This window comes from Eutrigla gurnardus (genome assembly GCF_963514095.1).
Source record: "Eutrigla gurnardus genome assembly, chromosome: 7".
Lineage (NCBI taxonomy): Eukaryota > Metazoa > Chordata > Actinopteri > Perciformes > Triglidae > Eutrigla > Eutrigla gurnardus.
Genome location: NC_139921.1, coordinates 15,420,462 through 15,438,115, shown reverse-complemented (window position 1 = coordinate 15,438,115; position 17,654 = coordinate 15,420,462). Strand labels below are relative to the sequence as shown.

Below are 17,654 nucleotides of genomic sequence, written 5' to 3'. Positions count from 1 at the left end.
TCATAGCTATGAGATCAAGTCAGTCATACTATCTCATAATTCTTAGACACAACATCTAATAACTGTGATACACAAAAGATAATTAAAAGATCATAAATCATTATTGTATGAAAACATCAGCTCACTTTGTCACATATGAAGTGCATGACTCTCCATCTATTGATGTCGCATGCATTCATTGGCTTGTAATCAAGCGCTCCCTCTTCATGTGAATACACTGACGGCTTCATTGAAAGAACATAATTATGTAAAGCCGGATTTCTCATGATGATGTTCTCATTGGTTTGAACTCATAGAACCATTGTCATAAAATCTCCTTTAAGTAAGACTATAAATATAATAACAATCACTGTACATTTATTAGGAAGGAAAATACAGCCGACTTGTTTTGTTGGACACATCAGTATTACTGGGTGCTATTACAATCTGTATCCACTAGATGGCAGCTGTTTCAGGTTTTAAAAAAAAGAAGAATGCAACATTTTCACTGTAAAGTCATTCAGAAAACCAAATCGCATTCAGACACAAAATATTTCATTTGAAGCACTTAGTTCTGATATACATTATCCAACAGCTAATTTGTTAGCTCACTCCATATACAGGAAGCCTAACATCGCATTACTTTACTGTCCATCACAGCAGCAAATCCAAAACTACCAAATCCATACAAAAATTCACAAAAATACAGATGCCAGCCAGAGAAATATCAAAACCACATCCATTTTGTCTTCTTCACACTGACCGCTTGGAGACATTCCTACAAACGTTATCAAAAGCAATTTGTTCCAAGAATATATCGTTGTTGCAGCAGCAAACAAATACTATGAATTGTCTATAAGAAGGACATTTTGAGCAAAATGTATATTAATGTGCCCTGATGCAAGAAGAGCGTGGTTTGTTAGTGTCATAACAGCAGGTTATCTGGTTTGTGGACGCAGTGAGGGCCGTGACTCGACCATGCTGCTGCACTGTAGTGTCTGATTTGACCTTTGACATAAGCAGCCGCAGCCAGGGAGGAAACCTGTTAGCTCTTGAATGTGGCTCTGTTGCTGTTTCCTTAAATACATATAGGGAAAGAAAGACAACAGACGCACCTTATTTGTACTCTGAATGGCTTGTTTTCCCTCAACTTTCCAGAAAGTGCCTGTTAGCAGCAAACCTGATGCCCTTTCTCTTAGAATACCACCTATTGCTTTCTGTTTTGTTTTTTCTATCTCCACCGTGTTGACGTCAGCAGAGTTAATCCACAAAAGATGTGAAAGTCTATGTCAGTTTTGATCGTTTTATTTGAACCTGATTGGATTGTTAATTATCTTTGGCAAATGTGCTATGTAACCCATGAGAAGAGGATGCACTATAAGCAAAATAGTATAGTCTAGTATAGTAGTAGTAGTATAGTTGCTTTTTTTACTGGTTATGATTGATTATGATTATGATTTGGCCTTGATTCGCAGGTTTGTTTCAAAGCCGGTGCAGATCAGAGTTCGAGGTCGAGCTGCAACGATTCGTCGATTAATCCATCAACAGAAAATAACCTGCAACTACTTTCACAATAGTTTCACCGTTCAAGTAAAAATGGAAAGCATTTGTTTTTTTCCAGTCGCATCCAGTTTACAATATATCATAATAAACCATACACTGGACTGTTGCTTGTGAAAACAAGACACAAACGCATCTCCTTGAGGTGTGAGAAATTAAAACAGGTCGTTTTCATTGTTATTTAACATTTTGATTGTTGCTTGAACAAATTAATTAATGGAAAAATAATGAAGAAAAAAAAGCATTTGTTGCAGCGCTAGTTCGAAGACTGACTGTATTCCTTCTCAGTCAGATTCCCATTATAGTGACGATTAATTAGCATGTATAGTCTGTCTCATTTGCATAGAACCCCTGTTGCTTCGTTCATGAGGCGCACTACTGCTTCCATTCTTTACAACAAAATACTTGTTTTTGTTACTAGTTAACGCTTTCTAATTAATATCTCTTAACTACAAAAGTGCACCAAACCAAACTGAACACAGTGAATAGACAGCATTTACCTACAGTCACTGTCATTGTGTCATTATCTACTATACACTAATATTGATGCATTTATTCAACTCCAAAGATTAAAAAAAGAAACGTTTTTATTTTAAGGCTTAACCCTGCAGACACATTAAATTGCCATGCAAATACACACATTCCATTGCAAGCAGGCAGAGACACTGAGAGAAAGCGGACACTGAAGAGTGTATATAAGGTCTTCTGCTTATTCCAGTTTTGCTATGAAACATTTATTTTGTTATTCTGGATCACACACACACACACACACACGCACACGCACACGCACACACACACATTATGAAACTTTGTCAGGCTTTTCAGGCAATGTGAGGACAAAAGGAAAAAGAACACCTTTGGCCTCCAGGGGCGCCCTCAGCACCTCCTCGACAAAGTAGGCGTTCTCCTCCTCCACTACGAACTGAAGAGTCTGGCTTTTGTTCACACAGTAGATGCAGTTCCCTATCACGGCACACCTGAACGGTAAATGGCTTCCGAGCCTCTGCGACGCGCAATCGTGCCACATCTTCACGATGCTGTTGTACTTGAACACGGTGATCCCCTGCTCGCGGTTGACGTCGAAGCGGTAGATGAAGCTCTTGAAAGCCACCATGTCGGCGGACTTCTTCCTGCTGTTGTTGTAGGGGCACTCCTGCCACTCGTCCCTCTTGGCATCGTACCTGAGGAGGCGGTAGAAGAGGGAGCCTCCTGAGACGTAGAGTTCTCCGCCGCAGCTCGTGGCTTCGTGGGCCACCGCGAAGGCTCCCTTGGGCAAGGGGGCCACCATGGTCCAGCGGTCCATGCGAGGGTCGTATTTTTCCACTGTAAACAAACATTCCCCTCCGATGGCGTACAAGTAGCCATCCACGGACACAAGCTTGAGCTGGGCACGAGCTTGGGTCAGGGGTCTGACCTCGGCCCAGCGGTTGGTGATGGGGTTGTAACAGAAGACTTTGTCTGAAACCTTGCCCTTGTCGCCGTAGCCCTTGATCCCGCCTGCCACAAACAGGTAGTTGTACATGGTGCAGATCCCGCACCCTTTAGTGTTTATGTCCTCAGGCATCACGGTCAAAGGTCTCCAGTCGTTGGCCGTTTCATTAAAGCAGTAAATCATGTGATTCTCCTCCAAAGACCCGACCGACAGCGGGCTCTGCGGCCGGCTGCCGCAGCGGCTCGGCGGCCGGCTCCCGACGCGATCGAACACGTCGTTGATCTCCGCCACCATCAGAGCCTTCCTCCCCTCCATCCTCTTCTTCAGGATCAGATCCCGCTCGGATCCGTTCAGGCGCCCGTACGCAGCGGGGTCCTTGAGGACCTGCAGGAAGTTGTCGCTCATGAACCCGTAGGCCGTCTCCTTCAGTTCACTGAGTCGCTGCTTCTTGGCGATGGTGAGGATTTCGTAGCAGTTCCCTGCAGTGATTTGTTCGGACATGGAGTCCATGGCCGCCTGGACAGCACACGGGATCTGGAGGATTTTAGCCCCCGTGATGACATCCACAACATTGCCCTTGCCAACATTCATCTTAGAAGTGTAAATGTAGTCTATTAATGTAGACAAAGTCTTGTAACTCACTCCCTTCACTTTGAGGATGTCCCGAGACAGCCGTGCTTTGAAGTAGTCACTCTTCGCTGCCAGGACGGACTTGTGAGCGTTGATCGTCTGCCCTCCAACTTCGATGACTAAATCGGGCTCTTCTTGAGATGGTGCTAGTTCAGCTTCCTGGCCACTGTCCCTGAGCTCCAGGTTGGATTTTAGGACAGACCAATCACTTTCCTGTTTGGCTTGGCTTGGCAAGCACAAGGACGGATCTGCACTGTAAGACACTTTACCTCTGGCACCATTGTGGATTTCGCCTACTGCACAATTTTGCCGCGGAGCCCCCTTGTCGTTGGAAAGTTGGAACTGATTGACTCTCGAGATGTACGGGACGTCGTCTTTCTGATGGTCGATGTGGTTATTCTCCATCACTCTCCCATCCAGCAGGTATTCCTTCTCAAACAGCGGAGACGGGCTGAAATCCTGGCCGTCCTGCAGGAAACCTTGGACGTAAGCTGGACACAAAGTCCCGTCTTTGTCAGCAGGCGTGACGAGGTCGGGGTTCACGGCGTGGAGGACTACATCAGCCTCCGCGGTGACAGCCCCTCCACCTTGCCTGTGACCCTCATTCATCTTGACGTACTCACTGGTGGCGGGAGACAGCGCCTTCACTGACCATGCTGAGTGGAAGTCCTCTCTGTTCACCTGCATGGGGGGAAACAAGGAGAGATTTGAACCAGGCCCAATGGAGTCTTGGAGCAGCAAATGCTTCTGTAGTCTGTAAGGGGCGCCCTTTCTCCAATAACAAACATCTTGGAAACCTCTAAACACTTAGAAAAACATGACTTAGCGCTGCCATTGGCAACCGTGCTGTGTGACACACTCCTTTATTCATGTGTCATCAAATGAGTCAGAACAACTGGTGCAGTGTTCAAACAACGCAACGGAAGCAATCTCAACATGCAGCATCTTGCGACTGTAAACTGCGTGACCTGCTGCAACGATCACCTTTGCCTGGCCATTATTTGTGGTAATCTGGAGGCCTTCAGAGCGCATGCGCAACACGGTGTTGCGTTGATGGAGGGATTAGGGGGGAAAAGGGCGTTTGTCATCATATCAAACTCTCTCGCGTTCCACGACTCATGTCGGATAGACAAAACCCGACACAATAGCGCGGAAAGGAAAGAACTCGCTTGTTTTAAGTCGACCTCATTTTAATCAATTCAAAGAATCCACAGCCTAAATAAGGCTGTATATCATTTAACAGCGGGATGTGACCTACCTGCGGATCCTCGCTGTGATTAAACAGCCCGGCACCAACAGCTTCCCTACCAGTCCCTCCACAAAGCTGAGTTACGTAAGACAGGCGCAATCCTGATGAAGCAGCCAGGCTGCGCTCTCCTGCGCCTTGACTTTACTTCGCCGACGAAGCGAGCCGCCGCGTCCCGTCCGTTCCCCCAGCGACCACCGCGACGCTCGTCTCGTGCGCCCCTGCTCCGAAAAGCTCCCCGGGTTCAGTGGCGGAGGGAAGGCTGGGAGAGAAGGGACGATCACACAGTCATCTCAGGTCGCACCTCCTTCAGATCAAGCGCGTCGCCAACTACTTTCCTCCAGTGGAGAGGTGGAGAGCTGCCGCCCACCGTCAGCGTCTTTCCCTCCAGGAAGCTGGAAGTGTCCCGCGTGGGCAGCAGCAGAGGTACCAGCTCGCGGACCTGTCAGGACTGGGATTTTTGTTGTCTTTTTTTTTTTTTTTTTTTTTAACAGTTGACTACAGTGTAGCAGTCATCATTGATCTAAACCACGCCCCTCCAGTCGGTATTAACCCTACACTCACAGCAGCAGCACGAGGCTCCATCTGTTGTGCGCGCGCTGGACGCATGGACCCAGAGATGCGACATTCCTCTGCATATCATCCCTGTCCTGGGTACCACGATGGGTGGGGGGCGGATGTGAAATAACAATATAAATAGATAATATTAGGATATTACAGTGATATTGCTGCGCATTAAAATTACATTAAGACTCTCTGAGCCCCCAAAGGGGTTTTATATTAGGCTACACTAACATTATCCAAAAATCAATAAACCTTTCCATTAGTACAGTCCACCTGTTTGTGCATGAGGCAGTTTATCACAATGTCTGTAGAACTGACATGATCGCTTTCTGAATCAACGTGAGGCAGGTTTAAAAAGTCAAAAGCAGCCCAACAACGTCCTGGAGAGTCCCACTTCCGTTCTGCAAAATGATCCGACATACATTTCTGAATAACTCCTTTGAGATGCAGCCTGAACCAATCAAGATGCAGCATGCGGCATATGTGTGTAATCAAAAAAAGCAGTGATGATGTGATTTCTATGGAAAAGTAACCTTGGAATTGTAAATGTTTGTTTCTACAGACTGGTCATATGCAGTAAACACTTGAAAAGGCCTGATTAGAAATAGCATCAGCAGACGTTTATTATCCAGGGTCCCGAACCTCTCCACGGTGGAGACTACGTGTCTTAACAACAGGCCTTCAGATATAAAAATAGAGCGGAGCCACCGCAAGGGCATCACATAAACTATCAGCCCCGTGAGATTAGAGGGCATTCAACAGGGAGGTTTTAATGCCAGATATTCTGAGAACAAAAGACTCGCTCAGGACTGATACACAAAGTGAGGTGTCTCCATGGAAACGTCGGGGTCAGAGGGAAAACAAGAGACTTACAGTTGCAGTGCTGTCTTGATATGCGATCAATGGCAACACCAAGATACTAACATAACTACGGATTACTTGTAGTTAATAAATACAAGCCAGCATTCAGTTACAGAAGTTAAACATTATCTTTGACTCAAGTCAGCATAGTTATAGCAAAAAAAATAAAATAAAATCTGATCAGATCAGATAATATTTGGGATAAGCCCAGGGTGGCGTGGATCGTAGCATGAGAACAACTCCAACGTGAAATCATCTTCTGTATTTTTGTTAGTTCTGATAATGTAGTGAAACGCAGTTGTGCAACAGTGGACGTGGGCGTTAGAAAGAAAGAATAAGCCTTGACCCGTTCGGCAGGAGAAATGAGCAGTGAATCCCGGAAGAGCTGTATCAGGCTCAGTTCCTGCGGCCCCTCAGGCACATTGCTAGTCCCAGCATGTACTGGTGTCTGCACACAAGATGAGTGGAGTACAAGTCCAAGGTTAGTTTGAGTCATAAAATACCCCCCCTCCTTAAATGTGTTCGCTCTAGTCAGTAACTGATGCTGTAACCAAAAGGCCATTACATTATTTTTTTTAGCTGGAAACTAAAATACAAAATTGATGTGTATTTCCCACAAAGGAAAAAAAAAAAAGTGGATAATTGGAAAATGCTCCCCAAAACTCAGAACTGCATGCATCCAAATGGAAGTAAAATGAAGAACACAATGCTGCTCAATAAAACAGTTTATGAATGTGTTAATACACATAACAGAAAAAGACAAATTGTGACAAAAGTATAAAGCTTTTTTTCTTTTTCTTTTAAATATACTTATGTGAGACAAAAAAAGATACATTGGGGGAAAAATCTCTCCTTTGATAACACTTTCATGCCTTTATGAATAGAAACCTGGCCAGCCAGGGATTCTCATCAAGCCTGTCCAAACTAATTCAGTCATCAATTCTTCACCTTTTTCTTTCCCTTTTCTCTGTTAACAGTATGGTAGCCGACCCCGAAACTTATACACATATAATCCTGAGTTGTCATACTTATTATTTACAACTCAGGCCTCGACAGATGATCTACAGGTCTGGCCAAAACCTAATCTTAATTAAAAACTTGTATGTAACAGAGCCCCATCGTTACCTTACACGCCTTTCAAGAAGGACACAGTCATTTGTTTCCAACACTGATTTGAACACTGCAGTCCTATACAGTCAACTGATACAGGCATACACTGGAGAGTAAAGCATTAGCCATGTTACAGAACAACAACCAACTTCATCGGAGGGTGAAAATAAAGGCCTTTCAGTGTCTTCAACGACTACATCCTTAACACGTACAGTATATCTTCTGGCTGGTCTGCAGGGTGTTTCCGCCGTCAAGCATCACGATTGAGTGGTTATATTAATCCTTTGTTTTATGTGAGGAGACATCATTAGAAACATCGTCAGAGTATCGCGGAGGTGCTTCATGCACTTCTGCTTTCAATTTGGATTCCTCTCAAATATCCTGTGAAGTGTAACAACAGATCTCCTTGTGAGAGTTGTGTGCAGCATTTCTGCTTTAACCTGAAAAGAGACAAAGAATATAGAATATAGGCAAGATCCTTCTACAAGTAAGCAATGATTATTACTGCTGGCTCTTGGTTGAAATGTGAAAGCCTACCAAGGTGTTTGGGTATCACATGTTGAGTAAAGGGATTTGCCATATCATGATGGTCGAGGTGGTGTCCTCGTGGCGAGACTGTTTGGTCTTTTTGTTGACCCTGCGGTGGCCCAAGCCTCCAGACACCACCAGCAAAGAGCTGACATCCACCTTGCTGGCCCGGCGGCCCCTCTGGTGATGGGCCGGGTCATGGAGCATGTCATAAAGGGCCCCGTCCTCGGGCCCATGCTCCAAGGAGCCCTGCGATGGTGCTAGTGAGCCGCAGGACGAGGAGGACATGGAGTCCTGGAGAGCCATGGTGGTGCAGCCCACCTCTCCCAACCACACGCCTCGTCCCTGAGGGGGGGTCGGGGCTGTGTCTGAGGCGGGCTGGGTGTTCTCCCCATCATCTGTCTCTGTTGGCTGGACCGAGGTGGGGGGGGCGGAGGACGGCGGGCCAGAGGGCCGGTTACACACTGCAGCAGCCACGCTGAGGAACTTCACTGGACCGTTGTGAGCGTGTAAGGACACCATACCCCGACCTGCCAACAGGTTACACTTCAATATTCAGCCAGGACGTACTTAGATATATGTGGATATATGTTATCCACATACACGTTTTTTGCTAACCACATGATAGTTCTAGATTAGATGTGAAGATATGCAGATGTACTCATATCTTTGAATCCAGCCTGAAACTAATTCATGATGAAAATAATCTTCATGTAAATACTTTTGAAAATGCGATATAGTACTGTTTGAGTGTTACCTGTGACCTTGGGGATCCCTTGCAGTCTGGGGACAGAGAGGGCCACAGTCACTCCCAGGTTGGTCCCTACCAGCAGCAGACCATGACAGACCAGCAGACTGCTCACTGACACTCTCTGGTTTCCTATGAGGGGAAAAAAAACAGAAGCATATCTTTGGTTTAATCTTGCATAAATCAAATTTAGGTTGAAAATATTAGGAGACACAGCTAACAAATGTTTCTCTGCAAACATATTCTGTATGTGTATCATGGAAAAATCAGAGAATTGCGTAGTTAATGGGCCACTTGAAAACAGTGTTGTGCGCGGGAGGGAGCGAGATGTATCTTTTTCACTGAGCGGGGGCATTTGTGCAGCGACGATGTTCAACAGCTATTTGTCTCCAGGGCAACGTGAAGAGGAGCCTGCATAAAAGCAGCCCTTTTCAAGAGTCTGAACACAGAAAAAATGCACCACTATGGCTCCGCTTTGACTCACACAAACAAACACAAAAGTGTTTTGTAACCGAATGAGTAAAGCGTAATGATGTAATTAAGCAGGGAGCTCTGCCTCTGTGGCAGCTGCAACAGGACCATCTAACCTGACATTTTCCCTTCTGGTCAGAATAACATCAATGTGATGCCACTTTCCACTGTTAAAGCAGCACCTTTCAAAGAGGGTGGCAATAAAGTCAGGCCTGCCGACGGCTTGTTGTGTTAGGTGACTTATTACATGGAATTTGGCACTCGTGTCAGACCGTCCCCACACGGAAGCTTTGTCGGGAATAAGCTGTGCAACTAATGGTATCTAGAAAGACATTTTTACCTTCATTTTTTATGACCGTAATAAGAATCTGGGGTTTTGCAAAAACAGTCTTTCTGGTCCTGCTATGTGGGAGGCGAGACTGTCATGAGTCATTACTGCTGTAACAGCTTGACTTGAATTTCCTCCCTCAAAGTAATCCTCTTGGGGTTTAGGAAAAATTACTGCCAGTCTCTCTGCCTGACCCCCCTCACTAGAGCTGACCCCTTGCATGGGGCACACTCACGCCATACCGCCATACTTCCAGGAATCATGCCAGATAGGCAGGCAGGTACAGTTGAAGACTGGGCCCTCAGTCCTGCCCACATGTGCTTCTAATGAGGGCCCAGAGTTAGCAGAAACACACAGACTGCTGGTCGGGGGCCTTGCTCAACTTCCTCCTTTCATAATATTTGGAGTTCCCCACCCAAAGGGTGAACTAAAATAAACCCAGAGTGAACGTCAACACGGCCCAGCTCTGGTCCCGATCCTGCACCAGAGCACCACTTTGATCTGCACTTACTCCTGACAACCAACAGCAGGAGGGAGGAGCAAATCCCAAACATTACAATAATACACCATATCAGCCATTCAATCAGTCGACAAATAACTCAGATCAGCACAATCTTTCTACATCAGTGGGATTGGAAAGCTGTTGGAAGTGTTCGAGGTCTAAATCAACACATTCTACATACATACAACAGATGTAAGTGTTGTTCACACAATGACGTGTTGTATGAAAGCACCATAAACCTTTTTTTACAGCGCTGTGAGGATGTACTTAGATACAGCATTTCCATGCTGGTGTGAAACAGATGTAACATCTACCGTGTTCAATCTTAGTGGAGCATGTTAGTGTGCTAACATTTAATAATAAGTGGATCAGGGAGTCATCAAAATGATGCATCAAATTTCACATTGTTGTCAATACATCACTAAAAACCAAACGTGTGGCGCTGGAGGAAAGGTCGGAGGATCACTGACCGACCAACAGTTGAACCAAGCTGTCAAAAAAAAAAAGGTAGCCATCAGCTTTTAGTACGTGAGCCAGGAAGTTCACACGTATATTGTAATTATTTTGCACCGTATACCTGACTGATCACTAGGAATGATAACTTAATTTCCATGTCAAACGGAAACGTTTCCGAGGAGAAAATCAAATTAAGACAAGTTTTAACTGGAGCTGCTTCACATTACAGCTGCGGTATGTTATCCAGTCATATCCTGTACACATCTCTGAGGGAGGGGATGTCAGATATAAGCGTCTTATCCGTGTTGGGATGTGTGCAACAATGGTGGCGTACAAACAAAGAGGAGCTGGAGGTGTTATTTACCGACCCCCCCTGATGTTTGTCTCCCATTAGGCCATGCATGGCTGCCTATTTAGGTCACAGAGCGGCAGACAAAGGCAGACTAGATCCTCAAGCACGGTAACCCACCAGCTAGCCACCATCCTCTGAGATATCATCATGGCCTGCTTTGATGGAGGACCGCTGCTTTTTGCAGTGCTTATTAATAGCTTTTAAAAAATAAAAAAAAATTTATTAAATCATTTTTTTAAACTTTATTTGCCTCGCCTTATTCGTTATATGAATATTTCATGAATATTTAACAGCTGTTGTGCTTCTTCTGATGTGGTTATCTTCAGTAGCTCTCACTTAGTCCCACAGACGTTCAGTAAAATAAATTCATAGCCCAAAAGGGAGATCCAATCCAATGTATTTCTATATATTAAGAGGTCTAACTCAGGAACTCAGGAATGTTTATATATGTATATATTCAGACTGCTATTTTGATAAAGAGACTGAGACTTTGGAATGTAGAAAGTGGTATGTTTTTACTACACATTGTCAAAATTATCACCCAATCAACTACTAATGCTACTAAATTACTCTAAAACATGAGCCGCATAGGATTCTTTGATAAACACTCGCTGTGAGTTACAGTGAAAATGACTGCTATTACAGCTTATTAGCCTGCTGTCCGCTTAGTGCTTGGATAACTAACTTCTGTCTGCGCTGAAGGGAGTTAGCAGAATTGCTCCAACATGCATGAACATGAGAAGGATCATACCACCTAGAGCACCTCCTGCATTCAATACCGCACCGTTTATGGAGGCATTCACACTGGAGACAATGCCCCATGTCTCTGATTATGAGCCTGATAGTGCATCAAATATTGCATCAGGGATTGTAATATAATATCCCTCTTTAATAATGTGGACTTCCTGGAGAATAGGGACGCCGAATTCAGAGAGATCAATGTCACTTCTTGTCATCTTCTGAAAAGCCGATGTTATTTTTAGCTCGAGTCTCAGTAAATGTGAATTAGTGGAGCACAGAGTTGCAGATGTAAGACCCATCCCACCAAAGCATCAATTGCAGGCGGTTCCCTCCTGTCCAAACAGTTTGGTTGGCGGTTCCAATTACATCAGAGTTTGTGCAGGAACAGCACATTTTTGGTCTCGTTCCACAGCAGCGGTGACAAACGCGACTGTGGGGCACTCTGGAAAAGCACAGCTCACAACAGACTACAGAAAGAGCGGAAAGACAGGTGGACTTCATGCAACAGCGTCACTAAAATATCTAAAATGGCAAACCACATGAAAAACGTTTGATTTCCATGCTGACTGACAGTCCAGGGACCCGATACTGTTATCAGAGGAAGTGTACACTTAATGGCGAGGCCCAGAGGATGAAAGCTTTCATGTGTGGTGGTCTGTACGAGAGCCAGCTTCCTCTGCGGTTGCATGGATCCTATTAGCTAATATGGGCAGTGAGCATCAAATCAGGCTGCTTTTTATCATTCACATCTGTCTGACCAAGAGGCCTTCCCCTTGTAACTCTAAACACTGGGTATCAGAGTGAGATTCTCCCCATTTCAAGTTGGAAACTCCAAACAGTTGGTCATTACATTTGTACGTGCAATTAGGGATTTCCTTAAGGAAACTTGGGCTTGTAAATTTTGTGTGTGTGTTTTTTTTTACTGTTGCCAGAACAGCTCATAAATCAGTTTTCCCTGCAGACAGAAGCATGACGGTGCAGCAATAACGTTAACCATTGTGCCACACTGAACAACTTGTAGCCATGGATACGAAAAGCTGCAAGGTTCTTTGTTGGAGTCTGTATTTAAGCCTTCAGAGCATTTCATTTCGTCTTCATAGCTGCTCCAATAGCTAAGTACTATTTAAAACCATTTCCCACAAGCTAATTACAAGAGATCTGACATTCAGCTGCTGATTAATAAAAGCTGCTTGAAGTGGGAGAAGTGCCGTATGAAAAGAGCTAACCTGCTTTAGCAGATGTTAAACAGCCTCCACAAATTCTCTTTTATCATTTTGCTAAATACTTCGGATGCCTTTCTGAATGTTATTGCTACCTTGTGGCAATAATAGAGAAGTCCCTCTGAAGACTAAATGTGCAGACAGTCTAGGCAGAGCTGAGGATAATGGCAGCGCTGCTAATGATGCTGAAGATGAGATTGCACAGAACAACTGCAGGCTCGCCACTAACTGCGCACCACAGTACACGTACAGATTGAACCACAGCTGTCAACAAAAAACTAAACTGGGATCAAAACCTCATTTCACTAAAAGCAAAAATCTTGTGCAATCCACTTTAAACAGGAAGGCAACGGATAGAAAAAAAATCTATATAAAACTTCAAGAGAACATTGCAAAGAATGCTTCGGGAAATGCACAAACCACAGCTGCCTGCATTACTCAGCAGGAAGGAAAAGGAGATTGAAAGCAGCAGCGATTGGTCGGAACAAATCCTGACTTCATACCAACAGAAGCAATCACCCCCCCCCCCCCCCCCCAAAAAAAAAAAAAAACATACAATCATCCTTTACGGCTGTGTGTTTCTGGGTCAAGCTGATGTAACACAGCAGATTACAAGATCCAAAGCAGCAGCAGCTCTGATGACTTAGCCTGGGCCAATTGTCACACTAACAGTCATTTGGTTTGATGGCGACAACGTCTTAAACAAACATGACAGGAATCTGTTGCATAATCACAACCGATTGCCACACACGGGAACAAGAACACATTTCAGAGTAACAAACAGTGTTATGGCACGATGCAAAACACTCCTCAGTTTTGCACACATACTGTACACACATATGTTCGTTGAACTTCCCCATTTTTCAAAGCCTCTAAAACAAATGTTATCTCTGCAAGTAAACTCATCATGTATGAAATGGTCTGGGAAATACGTCTCATTTGTCTCGCCTCTGACGCTGTTCTGCAGATATAACAACCTGCTAATGACAGGTTTATAATCTGCAGCCTTATACAGACAGAGATCAAAGGTGAGCCATTATAGTGGAATGATGTAAGTAAAGTACATTGCTTTTAAAAGTAGGATAAAAAAAAAAACACTGTTGTCACATACAGTACCACTCTCACTAGTAATTCTAGATCAGGTCTGTTGGAGAGAAAAATCAACCGTCAGACATTCCTACATTGTTATGTTAAATCTTGCTTTTTTTTGTTTTTGTTGCACAGGTCACGTCTGTACAGTTAATATTTTGTCTCAGCATAACATTCTGATCGCCTGAGGTTTGACGTTAGTCGACAAAGTGCTTTTTCCACTTTTTAAGTGATGGATTTATTAACATAATAGTGACTTCCAAAACAAGCTCATGACCTTTGGTACCATTAATGTTTCAGACAGCTGAGAAATGTTATTTTATGGTGAAGTAGTAGCTCAGCTGCAACACTATATTTCAATATGATGTCATAATTCATGTCGTCTGGTGCCTTGGGAGCTGCGTTTTTACTACGCAGCCAAAGCAGCCCCAAAGTTACTGGTTCGATTCCAACCGTGGGATCTTGCATGTCAAAACCATCTCCCCCTCCCCGCATCCAGTCAGCCACTGCACTATTCATCTGTCCAATAGAGACAATTAATGAATGTTGTCTATGTTTGGTCAGGTATCATAAGAATGTCTCAGTGTTATGTGTTTGAGATGGATTTTCCTTTGAGAAAGCGCCTTCCAGAGCACACAGAGTTTACTTTAACGTGACTTGACAAGGTCAAAAGTTTTCTTTATGCAACACAAGAATAGAGACAAAATGAGAGGTTCCTGATTCATTGTTTAGACTAAAGGAGGGCAAGAGCATGACAAACCTGCCATAACAAGATCCGTCTGGATGAGCACATACAGTGATGTCAGCTAATGACTGACAGCCACAGACAGCACATTGAAAACATGAGGTTGTTGGACCTGCATCACAGTCCACTCATGCTGTATCTGAATACGTAGCTTTGACTAGATAACCACAAGATCAGATATCCAAAAGAGAGACGCTTTGCTGTTTTTCATCAGTTTGATGCTCTCGATAAGGTTTCAGTCTCATTTAGGCAAACAGATCATGTTGCTGATCCTGAAGTGCAGGTGGAGTGAACCGAGAGAGGCGGTGGTTGGTGATGTGCTACAGGTGGTAAGACTTCATGGCTGAATCTTAAACCACAGGACAGTGTGTTGGGAATAAACAATAAAAAACACACAAAAAACAACCTAAGAAAGAAAAGTAATAGTATAAGCAGTTTAGGGCAGCTGATGTTTGTGTATGCGTTTGATGTTGTTCATTAAACAACTTAAAACTTTGGATATGGAACGAGAAGATCCCAACTTGTTTTTGTCCAATAAAAATAAAACGGTGGGGATGGAATGTTGAGGAAAGAAAAACAGTAAAACCAAGCCATGTGGGCTGACTAACTTCTGTCATTGATGCTGGATATTTGAAGTATAAACATGGGCATCACTAAAATTATTTACAATAACTTACATAAAAGTTTGATGTTATTCCCAATTAAGCCGATATCTAGAAACACGATCAAATGTATCCAAACTGTGTATCTTTTTAATATCCACTGGAAACTAAACTGGATTGAAACGTTCATGTCTAGAAATGAAAGTGACGTATGTCTTACCAGGTAGTGTATTGTGGACAGGTGTGGCAATGTTAATGTCCTGCAGGTGCTCCAGTGTCTCCGTGTGGAAAAGGCGCAGCGTGGACCCAGAGCTGAAGGCGATCCAGATGCCCACCCCCGCCACCACCATGTGGGACACCACCATGCCCTCTTCCTGGTGGGCCTCCAGCTGCCTCTGGATGGGAGAGACGGGGCAGGTCGACAGGCCTCAGCTATTATACATTTATAAGTGTATTCATAGATAGAAGACTTCTACAGTGGCAGTTAGACTTAATTAGAAAAGAAAGATAACAAGAACAACTGAAGATGAGACATTAGAGATCAGACCAAAACATGTAATCCTACCAGATAAATTGAAAGGTGTGGCCCTTACTCTGTATGGAAGAGTAAGGGCCACACCCATGGTAAAAAAAAAAGTGGTATTTGCATGCTGTTCAATGTTCTTTGGCTGATTACCAATTAATTTGCTCAATAACGTTTCCCTGGTGGGTGTTTGTTTAGTGGCTCATTCAACAAGCTGAGGTGCAGGAGTCTCAAGCCCAAAATCTTTAATCTTCATTAATCTGGGATGATGTTTAAAGTCTGTGGATCTTGTGTTGTGTTGCAGGTTGTTGTCAGCGGGACAGTCTGCCCATGAAAGCATCGACACAACAGCAGTGTATAATGATGTTACAGTCATTTTAAACATGACAGCGGCTCCGGGGTGAATTTCTGACTTCAAACTACCGACTACAAACTAGAGAAAAACCATTTGAAAAGCAATCAACTCACAGAAAGTCTGTCTCAGTCTGTTCAAGCCACGGCAACCCATGCATTGTCTGGTTTATTGCTGTAATTATGCTTACTATCAAAATTGAATCAAAAGAATCACATTTGTACAATAGGCTACAACAGAATATGAAACAATGGGTTTTTATGGGCCAAAAGTACAAAATATGTTTATTCATGGTGATGTAAAAATTTCAGAACGTCAAGACAGGAAGCACGTGGAAGGTAGCATTTGCCAATGTTTAATAAAACCTTGTACTCTATATAAATATTTAATGGTGAGGAACTTTAACAGGTTATGAAACTGTGTCAATGTAATACTTATGTCTGTGTATGACCTACATAAGTAAACAGGACCATCGGCGAGAAGATAAGCTACTTCTTTACAGTTATTCTGTAATGCTCATCATTGGTCTTTGATCTTGCACGGAATGAGATGAATCTATGCAGGTTCACCGGGCGCTTCTTAAAACTCCAGCAGGGCCTAAGGCGTGAACCAACCCAGATCAGACAAACTCTGATCTAGCTTTGCTGTGCTCTGCGACCTGCAGTTGGAGTTCCTACAGAAGGTAAAGAGCTCCATTCCCCCAGCAGCAGTAGCTCCTCCTCTGGCTAGGAGCTGGAGGGGAGGGAGGCACGGGGACACCAGAACTAGGACTGCATGGGGCAGACTGTCAGACCGTGGTCCGGTAACATGAGAGGCTTTCAAAAGGCATACTGCTTGGAAACACTGCCCCTTTTATCCACAATCTACACAAAATGTTCCTCTTAATGGCTTTAAATTAAATCAACTTTATAATGCATATTTCTTTAACTCTTGCTACTGTCAGTGTGAACAAGAATAGCTTTGTGCAGAGTGTAATTTTGAATATCTGTGCTTAGAGACCAATAAACTGGGCTTTTTCCATCACCAATGGTTACATAATCTCCCCACACATTGCTTCACATGTAGGTGGAGTTGCATTTGGCTAAGGAGAGCCCATTCACAAATATGTCAGTATAGGGTTCTGATCAAATGTGGAGATGAAGGAGCATGAAAAGTAAATGTAATACTACTACTACTTTTGATTCTTTTTTTAAAATTTTTTATGGACTTGCGTCTAATTTCTTTGTATCCATCTCTTCAATATAAATTATTCCCGTCCGTCTCTGTCTCACTCTCCTGTTTAAATTACAGTCACCGCTCTGGACTAGCTGTCCTCAGTGAGGAAAAGAGAGCGAGACAGGCAGGTGGTCCAACATAATGCGCTTAATGAGGCTAAACAGATTAATAGTGAGTGCATGTCACAGGAACGTTGCTATTCTAGGACCCACGGCAGGTGCTTCCTTTCCCTAAAGCAGGCCAGAACACACACAGGGAATAACGTCCATATCTCAGGATATGGAATGAAGAAATCCCAGGAAGGGAAATGAGAAACCTTCATCTACTAGGAGTTCTTTATACTTTTAGTAACCATGGTTTACACTGGTTGCTTCTTGGGGAATCTCCTTGAAAACAAATA

General features: G+C 43.8%; 2 protein-coding genes across 4 annotated transcripts in view; both read right to left on the bottom strand.

The window, feature by feature from the left end:
- Positions 1-517: 517 nt before the first annotated feature.
- Positions 518-5,307, bottom strand: kbtbd11 (kelch repeat and BTB (POZ) domain containing 11). 2 transcript variants are annotated; one of them, XM_084014353.1, is made up of 3 exons: positions 4,860-5,307; positions 3,804-4,282; positions 518-3,773 (listed from the first exon to the last, which is right to left on the bottom strand). In XM_084014353.1, exons 2-3 carry the CDS (start codon positions 4,208-4,210, stop codon positions 2,339-2,341), a joined length of 1,842 nt encoding a protein of 613 aa, XP_083870479.1. In that variant the 5' UTR covers positions 4,211-4,282; positions 4,860-5,307; the 3' UTR covers positions 518-2,338. The 2 variants fall into 2 exon arrangements, with proteins under 2 accessions (XP_083870479.1, XP_083870478.1); XM_084014352.1 differs by having other exon boundaries at positions 518-4,282.
- A 1,677-nt stretch (positions 5,308-6,984) lies between these two features.
- Positions 6,985-17,654, bottom strand: part of arhgef10 (Rho guanine nucleotide exchange factor (GEF) 10) — a 50,750-nt gene continuing 40,080 nt past the window's right edge. For both annotated transcript variants that reach the window (XM_084014122.1, XM_084014123.1), the window contains 4 exons: positions 15,385-15,559; positions 8,668-8,790; positions 7,920-8,440; positions 6,985-7,822 (listed from right to left, as the gene is read on the bottom strand). In XM_084014122.1, the coding sequence (XP_083870248.1) occupies positions 7,935-8,440; positions 8,668-8,790; positions 15,385-15,559 (804 nt within the window). In that variant the 3' untranslated portion in view covers positions 6,985-7,822; positions 7,920-7,934. The remainder of the gene's footprint in view (positions 7,823-7,919; positions 8,441-8,667; positions 8,791-15,384; positions 15,560-17,654) is intronic.

Bases quoted from the DNA above. Each gene is read 5' to 3' on its own strand.
- kbtbd11 (XM_084014352.1), bottom strand. From the start codon at position 4,210: ATGAATGAGGGTCACAGGCAAGGTGGAGGGGCTGTCACCGCGGAGGCT.